At 47.5% G+C, this 9,602-nt stretch overlaps 1 protein-coding gene across 3 annotated transcripts in view; it reads right to left on the bottom strand.

Annotated features, from left to right (window-relative positions):
- Positions 1 to 9,602, bottom strand: part of arhgef3l (Rho guanine nucleotide exchange factor (GEF) 3, like) — a 21,501-nt gene extending 11,899 nt beyond the window's left edge. The window contains exons 1-5 of one of the 3 annotated variants that reach the window (XM_064921994.1): positions 9,366 to 9,602; positions 8,491 to 8,542; positions 6,087 to 6,143; positions 4,455 to 4,514; positions 1,215 to 1,322 (exon numbers count right to left, since the gene is read on the bottom strand). In XM_064921994.1, coding sequence (XP_064778066.1) covers positions 1,215 to 1,322; positions 4,455 to 4,514; positions 6,087 to 6,143; positions 8,491 to 8,542; positions 9,366 to 9,409 — 321 coding nt within the window. In that variant the 5' untranslated portion in view covers positions 9,410 to 9,602. The remainder of the gene's footprint in view (positions 1 to 1,214; positions 1,323 to 4,454; positions 4,515 to 6,086; positions 6,144 to 8,490; positions 8,543 to 9,365) is intronic. The other 2 variants (XM_064921995.1, XM_064921996.1) reach the window with 2 other exon arrangements.

Genomic DNA, 9,602 nt, shown 5'->3' with positions numbered 1-9,602 from the left:
TGAGAACAAGTTCTCATTTACAACCACACCCTGGCCAAGATAAAGCAAAGCAGTGCGACACAAACAACACAGAGTTACACATGGAATAAACAAACACAGTCAATAACACAATAGAAAAAGTCTATGTGTGTGCAAATGAGGGAGGATAAGAGAGGTAAGGCAATAAATAGGCCATAGTGGCGAAATAATTACAATATAGCATTAACACTGGAGTGATAGATGTGCAGAAGATGAGTATACAAGTAGAGATACTGGGGTGCAAAGGAGCAAAATAAATAAAATAAATAACAGTATGGGGATGAGGTAGTTGGATGGGCTATTTACAGATGGGCTGTGTACAGGTACAGTGATCTGTAAGCTGCTCTGACAGCTGGTGCTTAAAGTTAGAGAGGGAGATATAAGACCCCAGCTTCGAAGATTTTTGCAGTTTGTTCCAGTCATTGGCAGCAGAGAACTGGAAGGAAAGGCGGCCAAAGGAGGAATAGGAATAGGCTATGTGTGGGTGCTGCTATGGTGACCAGTGAGATATGTGCGTGTGTGTGCGTGCGTGTACTCTCTGTGCATGTGTGTGTGTGTGTGTTCTATCTGTGCGTGTGTACTCTGTGTGCGTGTGTGTTCTCTCTGTGCGTGTGTGTACTCTGTGTGCGTGTGTGTTCTCTCTGTGTGTGTGCGTGTGTGTTCTCTGTGTGTGTGTGTGTTCTCTCTGTGTGTGTGCGTGTGTGTTCTCTCTGTGTGTGTGTGTGTTCTCTCTGTGTGTGTGTGTGTTCTCTCTGTGTGTGTGTGTGTGTTCTCTCTGTGTGCGTGTGTGTTCTCTCTGTGTGCGTGTGTGTTCTCTGTGTGCGTGTGTGTTCTCTGTGTGCGTGTGTGTTCTCTGTGTGTGTGTGTTCTCTGTGTGTGTGTGTGTGTTCTCTGTGTGTGTGCGTGTGTGTTCTCTGTGTGTGTGTGTTCTCTCTGTGTGTGTGTGTTCTCTCTGTGTGTGTGTGTGTGTGTTCTCTGTGTGCGTGTGTGTTCTCTCTGTGTGTGTGTGTTCTCTGTGTGTGTGTGTGTGTTCTCTGTGTGTGTGTGTTCTCTCTGTGTGTGTGTGTGTTCTCTGTGTGTGTGTGTGTTCTCTCTCTGTGTGTGTGTGTTCTCTCTGTGTGTGTGTGTGTTCTCTCTGTGTGTGTGTGTGTTCTCTCTGTGTGTGTGTGTGTTCTCTCTGTGTGTGTGTGTGTTACCGTTATGCTCTTTCCCAGGCGTTTCAGGGCAGGTGTTTTGACTGGGGTGATGATGCCTGTGACTCCTCCCCCTTTCCCCACCGGCTTAACCCTTTTATTACTGGGCTCCTGCAGAGACGCGGAACATACAGTACCTCAGAGACGTGGAACATACAGTACCTCAGAGACGTGGAACATACAGTACCTCAGAGACGCGGAACATACAGTACCTCAGAGACGCGGAACATACAGTACCTCAGAGACGCGGAACATACAGTACCTCAGAGACGCGGAACATACAGTACCTCAGAGACGTGGAACATACAGTACCTCAGAGACACGGAACATACAGTACCTCAGAGACACGGAACATACAGTACCTCAGAGACGCGGAACATACAGTACCTCAGAGACGCGGAACATACAGTACCTCAGAGACGCGGAACATCCCCTGAGCCTACATGGTTGACGTCATCCCCTTAGACTACACCTCCCCATGGTTGACGTCATCCCCTTAGCCGTTAGACTACACCTCCCCATGGTTGACGTCATCCCCTTAGCCGTTAGACTACACCTACCCATGGTTGACGTCATCCCCTTAGCCGTTAGACTACACCTCCCCATGGTTGGCGTCATCCCATTAGACTACACCTCCCCATGGTTGACCTCATCCCCCTAGCCGTTAGACTACACCTCCCCATGGTTGACGTCATCCCCTTAGACAACACCTCCCCATGGTTGATGTCATCCCCTTAGCCGTTAGACTACACCTCCCCATGGTTGACGTCATCCCCTTAGCCTTTAGACTACACCGCCCCATGGTTGACGTCATCCACTTAGACTACACCTCCCCATGGTTGACGTCATCCCCCTAGCTGTTAGACTACACCTCCCCATGGTTGACGTCATCCCCTTAGCCGTTAGACTACACCTCCCCATGGTTGACGTCATCCCCTTAGCCGTTAGACTACACCTACCCATGGTTGACGTCATCCCCTTAGCCGTTAGACTACACCTCCCCATGGTTGGCGTCATCCCATTAGACTACACCTCCCCATGGTTGACCTCATCCCCCTAGCCGTTAGACTACACCTCCCCATGGTTGACGTCATCCCCTTAGACAACACCTCCCCATGGTTGATGTCATCCCCTTAGCCGTTAGACTACACCTCCCCATGGTTGACGTCATCCCCTTAGCCTTTAGACTACACCGCCCCATGGTTGACGTCATCCACTTAGACTACACCTCCCCATGGTTGACGTCATCCCCCTAGCTGTTAGACTACACCTCCCCATGGTTGACCTCATCCCCCTAGCCATTAGACTACACCTCCCCATGGTTGACGTCATCCCCTTAGCCATTAGACTACACCTCCCCATGGTTGACGTCATCCCCCTAGCCGTTAGACTACACCTCCCCATGGTTGACGTCATCCCCTTAGCCATTAGACTACACCTCCCCATGGTTGACGTCATCCCCTTAGCCGTTAGACTACACCTCCCCATGGTTGACGTCATCCCCCTAGCCGTTAGACTACACCTCCCCATGGTTGACGTCATCCCCTTAGCCATTAGACTACACCTCCCCATGGTTGACGTCATCCCCTTAGCCGTTAGACTACACCTCCCCATGGTTGACATCATCCCCCTAGCCGTTAGACTACACCTCGACTCCCAATGGTTGACGTCATCCCCTTAGCCGTTAGACTACACCTCCCCATGGTTGACATCATCCCCTAGTCATTAGACTACACCTCCCCATGGTTGACGTCATCCCCCTAGCCGTTAGACTACACCTCGACTCCCAATGGTTGACGTCATCCCCTAGCCGTTAGACTACACCTCCCCATGGTTGACATCATCCCCTTAGCCATTAGACTACACCTCCACATGGTTGACATTCCCCTTAGACTACACCTCCCCATGGTTGACGTCATCCCCCTAGCCGTTAGACTACACCTCCCCATGGTTGACATCATCCCCCTAGCCGTTAGACTACACCTCGACTCCCAATGGTTGACGTCATCCCCCTAGCCGTTAGACTACACATCCTCATGGTTGACGTCATCCCGTTAGACTACACCTCCCCATGGTTGACATCATCCCCTAGTCATTAGACTACACCTCCCCATGGTTGACGTCATCCCCCTAGCCGTTAGACTACACCTCGACTCCCAATGGTTGACGTCATCCCCTAGCCGTTAGACTACACCTCCCCATGGTTGACATCATCCCCTTAGACTACACCTTCCCATGGTTGACGTCATCCCCTTAGACTACACCTCCCCATGGTTGACGTCATCCCCTTAGACTACACCTCCCCATGGTTGACGTCATCCCCTTAGCCGTTAGACTACACCTCCCCATGGTTGACGTCATCCCCCTAGCCATTAGACTACACCTCCCCATGGTTGACCTCATCCCCCTAGCTGTTAGACTACACCTCCTCATGGTTAACGTCATCCCCCCTAGCCGTTAGACTACACCTCCCCATGGTTGATGTCATCCCCCTAGCCCTTAGACTACACCTCCCCATGGTTGACATCATCCCCTTAGCCGTTAGACTACACCTCCCCATGGTTGACGTCACCCCCCTAGCCGTTAGACTACACCTCCCCATGGTTGATGTCATCCCATTAGACTACACCTCCCCATGATTGAAGTCATCCCGTTAGACTACACCTCCCCATGGTTGAAGTCATCCCCCTAGCCGTTAGACTACACCTCCCCATGGTTGAGGTCATCCCGTTAGACTACACCTCCCCATGGTTGATGTCATCCCCTAGCCCTTAGACTACACCTCCCCATGGTGGACATCATCCCATTAGACTACACCTCACCATGGTTGACGTCATCCCCTTAGCCGTTAGACTACACCTCCCCATGGTTGACGCCATCCCCTAGCTGTTAGACTACACCTCCCAATGATTGACCTCATCCCCCTAGCCGTTAGACTACACCTCCCCATGGTTGATGTCATCCCCCTAGCCGTTAGACTACACCTCCCCATGGTTGACGTCATCCCCTTAGCCGTTAGACTACACCTCCCCATGGTTGACGTCATCCCCTTAGACAACACCTCCCCATGGTTGACGGCATCCCCTTAGACAACACCTCCCCATGGTTGACGTCATCCCCTTAGACTACACCTCCCCATGGTTGATGTCATCCCCCTAGCCGTTAGACTACACCTCCACATGGTTGACATCATCCCCTTAGACTACACCTCCCCATGGTTGACACGTCATACAGCACACATACCTCAGAGTCCTTCATCAGGTCTGACGTCATATCGTCATCATCGTCATCATCCTCGTCGTCCTGCCAGAAATAACCAATCACAGAAGAGAATGAAGTCAGTCAAAATCAAAGTTTACTGGTCACGTACACATGCAGCAAGATGATTAAACCAGACAATAGATAAATTAAGAAATATCAGAACGAGCAAAGTCAGAGACCAGAATATAAATATATACATATATATAATATCAATCAATCAATGAGCTGGAGGGAGATAGAGACAGAAGATTAGAGATGGCGAGAGAGAGATGACCTAGGGACAGAGACAGAAGATTAGAGATGGCGAGAGAGAGATGGCCTAGGGACAGAGACAGAAGATATTGTTGCAGGCTCAGTTCCTGTTTCCTGTGCGAGTCTCTAGAAGAGGAAGAGGAAGACGAGTTGAGTCAAATCTGAAATGGCTGCCGGTAACACTTAGTTACCACGTCTACTACAGCTGCTAGTGACTGAAACCCAATCTATTTAATATTAGTGACTGAAACCCAATCTATTTAATATTAGTGACTGAAAGCCAATCTATTTAATATTAGTGACTGAAACCCAATCTATTTAATATTAGTGACTGAAAGCCAATCTATTTAATATTAGTGACTGAAAGCCAATCTATTTAATATTAGTGACTGAAACCCAATATATTTAATATTAGTGACTGAAACCCAATCTATTTAATATTAGTGACTGGACTATTCACACATTTTACTATTAAAAGTTATAAAAAAAAAAAAAAAATGCAACACTAGTGTGTTTAGACTGAGAAATGTGGTGTGTGTGTGTGTGTGTGTGTGTGCGTGCGTGCGTGCGTGCGTGCGTGTGTGTGAGCACCATAATGAAAACATAATCCTGTCCGTTCAGCTATCGGCGACGAGGAGAGGAAAACACGATTCAGTAGAGACAGAGAGCAGAGATGAACAGAGTGTTCAGTGTTTCTGTCTCAACAGCCTGTTCTGCTGAGGTTTCTGTCTCAACAGCCTGTTCTGCTGAGGTTTCTGTCTCAACAGCCTGTTCTGCTGAGGTTTCTGTCTCAACAGCCTGTTCTGCTGAGGTTTCTGTCTCAACAGCCTGTTCTGCTGAGGTTTCTGTCTCAACAGCCTGTTCTGCTGAGGTTTCTGTCTCAACAGCCTGTTCTGCTGAGGTTTCTGTCTCAACAGCCTGTTCTGCTGAGGTTTCTGTCTCAACAGCCTGTTCTGCTGAGGTTTCTGTCTCAACAGCCTGTTCTGCTGAGGTTTCTGTCTCAACAGCCTGTTCTGCTGAGGTTTCTGTCTCAACAGCCTGTTCTGCTGAGGTTTCTGTCTCAACAGCCTGTTCTGCTGAGGTTTCTGTCTCAACAGCCTGTTCTGCTGAGGTTTCTGTCTCAACAGCCTGTTCTGCTGAGGTTTCTGTCTCAACAGCCTGTTCTGCTGAGGTTTCTGTCTCTGTTCGAGTCTGTGGCTACAGAGGCGACGCTCAGTTTCCGCTACAACAGACAGAGAGCGAGAAAGAGATTGATGAAGAGAAGGAGAGAGAGAGAAACAGCTAGAGGAAAAGAGAGAGCCTGGGACGTGTATAACAGAGATAGAGAGCAAGATGTAGATAGGCTTCTGAGGCTTCACTCACTCTGTCCTCTGTGATTCTGACGATGGCCTCAGAACCTGGATCCTGCTTCCTCTTTTTCTACACAGACACAAACTGACTTAGTGACAGACACCAATCAGGGGTTCTCAAAGTGATTAGTATATCAATATCAAATCATTTCTGATAACTATGAAGTACCTGTCTGTGATAACTATGAAGTACCTGACTGTGAAGTACCTGTCTGTGATAACTATGAAGTACCTGACTGTGATAACTATGAAGTACCTGACTGTGAAGTACCTGACTGTGAAGTACCTGACTGTGATAACTGTGAAGTACCTGACTGTGAAGTACCTGACTGTGAAGTACCTGACTGTGAAGTACCTGACTGTGAAGTACCTGACTGTGAAGTACCTGCCTGTGAAGTACCTGCCTGTGAAGTACCTGACTATGAAGTACCTGACTGTGAAGTACCTGACTGTGAAGTACCTGACTGTGATAACTGTGAAGTACCTGACTGTGAAGTACCTGACTGTGAAGTACCTGACTGTGAAGTACCTGCCTGTGAAGTACCTGACTGTGAAGTACCTGACTGTGAAGTACCTGACTGTGAAGTACCTGACTGTGAAGTACCTGACTGTGAAGTACCTGACTGTGAAGTACCTGACTGTGAAGTACCTGACTGTGAAGTACCTGACTGTGAAGTACCTGACTGTGAAGTACCTGACTGTGAAGTACCTGCCTGTGAAGTACCTGCCTGTGAAGTACCTGCCTGTGAAGTACCTGACTGTGAAGTACCTGACTGTGAAGTACCTGACTGTGATAACTGTGAAGTACCTGACTGTGATAACTGTGAAGTACCTGACTGTGATAACTGTGAAGTACCTGACTGTGATAACTGTGAAGTACCTGACTGTGATAACTGTGAAGTACCTGACTGTGATAACTATGAAGTACCTGACTGTGATAACTATGAAGTACCTGACTGTGATAACTGTGAAGTACCTGACTGTGATAACTGTGAAGTACCTGACTGTGATAACTGTGAAGTACCTGACTGTGATAACTATGAAGTACCTGACTGTGATAACTATGAAGTACCTGACTGTGATAACTATGAAGTACCTGACTGTGAAGTACCTGACTGTGATAACTATGAAGTACCTGACTATGAAGTACCTGACTGTGATAACTATGAAGTACCTGACTGTGATAACTATGAAGTACCTGACTGTGATAACTATGAAGTACCTGACTGTGATAACTATGAAGTACCTGACTGTGAAGTACCTGACTGTGAAGTACCTGCCTGTGAAGTACCTGACTGTGAAGTACCTGACTGTGAAGTACCTGCCTGTGATAACTATGAAGTACCTGACTGTGAAGTACCTGACTGTGATAACTATGAAGTACCTGACTGTGAAGTACCTGACTGTGATAACTATGAAGTACCTGACTGTGAAGTACCTGACTGTGATAACTATGAAGTACCTGACTGTGAAGTACCTGCCTGTGAAGTACCTGACTGTGAAGTACCTGACTGTGATAACTGTGAAGTACCTGACTGTGATAACTATGAAGTACCTGACTGTGAAGTACCTGACTGTGAAGTACCTGACTGTGATAACTATGAAGTACCTGACTGTGAAGTACCTGACTGTGATAACTATGAAGTACCTGACTGTGAAGTACCTGACTGTGATAACTGTGAAGTACCTGACTGTGAAGTACCTGACTGTGAAGTACCTGACTGTGAAGTACCTGACTGTGATAACTGTGAAGTACCTGACTGTGAAGTACCTGACTGTGAAGTACCTGACTGTGAAGTACCTGACTGTGAAGTACCTGACTGTGATAACTATGAAGTACCTGACTGTGATAACTATGATGTACCTGACTGTGAAGTACCTGACTGTGATAACTATGAAGTACCTGACTGTGATTGTTTTCAATTAAAATGGTAAAAAATAAACCAAAAATAGCATCATAGCACAAATTACCACTGGAATGAATATTGCTAACAGCAGATGAGAGAACTCATAGGGATATCGGTATCCACAGTACTGTTTTCAATAACATAAATGTACTGTTCTTTAAGCTTTAAAACTGCAAATCTCTCTGCCTCGTGGCAAAATGTGTAGAAATTGCAGGATATTTAGCTTCAAAAGCTGCAACAGCAAATCTCTCTCTGCCCCGTGACAAAAAAAATTGTGTGGATTTAGCAGGAAATGAGTTTGAAAAGCGCTAAATGTTATCTCCGACGCCAAGAGGACAGCCTTATTAAAAGGTATTTCTCCTTGTAGACTATTTAGACTATTTATTACTATTTAGACTATTTATTACTATTTATTACTATACTTGGTTCTGATTATGATGATTGGGGGGGGGGGGGTCCCCTGATGAATGTCCTGCTCACATTAGGGGTAAGCAACAATGATAAACTTACTCCTGCATGGTCTGGGGGGCTGGTGGAGTGGGAAGCCCTTTGTACATCAGACCTACAAAACACATCAAACAGACACAGAAGGACAAGAGACAGAATGATGTTAAACTTGCACGTCATTGTTAATATGGTCATGAGAGCAGAAGACAGAAAGCGCAGTGAGAAGTAAAACCAGGAAACCACCTACACCTTAAGACGAACCCCAGGCCCCGTCCCAATACTACTAACATGCAGCCCTCCTCCAGGGCCCCGTCCCAATACTACTAGCATGCAGCCCTCCTCCAGGGCCCCGTCCCAATACTACTAGCATGCAGCCCTCCTCCAGGGCCCCGTCCCAATACTACTAACATGCAGCCCTCCTCCAGGGCCCCGTCCCAATACTACTAACATGCAGCCCTCCTCCGGGGCCTCGTCGCAATACTAATAACATGCAGCCCTCCTCCGGGGCCCCGTCCCAATACTACTAACATGCAGCCCTCCTCCAGGGCTCCGTCCCAATACTACTAACATGCAGCCCTCCTCCAGGGCCCCGTCCCAATACTACTAACATGCAGCCCTCCGGGGCTTCGTCCCAATACTACAAACATGCAGCCCTCCTCCAGGGCCTCGTCCCAATACTAATAACATGCAGCCCTCCTCTCACTTCTTCCTTGTTGTATCTCTAATATGCTCTGACATGAAAAAGTAAAAGTGTCTGGTCCATCTTCAATAGTCAGTAAGACCAAGGAAGTAGGAAGTAGGATAGGCATTTGAGATATTGGAACAAGGTCCATTTTAATAACCCCAGCAGACAAAACCTGGTAACAATGCTCTATGTGACATCGGGTAGGGTGAGAGAGGAAAGAGAGAGCTCAGTGAGGGGAAACAAGAGAACATACCAGGAAGTCCGAGTGTAGCCTTCAGTCTCATCTCTCTCCATCATCCCTCGCTTTCTCTCTCATCAAAGCATTGTCTCCAATACACAGACCATCCTCCCAAGACACTCTAAAAACACAAGTTAAAACAACAACTGGATCCTAACCTCAGTCCTCTCCTCCTTCCAATACGCTCACCTGTCGCTCATCTATTCTGGTTCTTCCCAGAGACGGCGAGAGAGAGAGAGAGAGAACAGACTC

This window comes from Oncorhynchus masou, chromosome 18, assembly GCF_036934945.1.
Source record: "Oncorhynchus masou masou isolate Uvic2021 chromosome 18, UVic_Omas_1.1, whole genome shotgun sequence".
NCBI lineage: Eukaryota > Metazoa > Chordata > Actinopteri > Salmoniformes > Salmonidae > Oncorhynchus > Oncorhynchus masou.
Note: the sequence above shows the minus strand (reverse complement) of the source record. Positions and strands in the feature narration are given on the sequence as shown.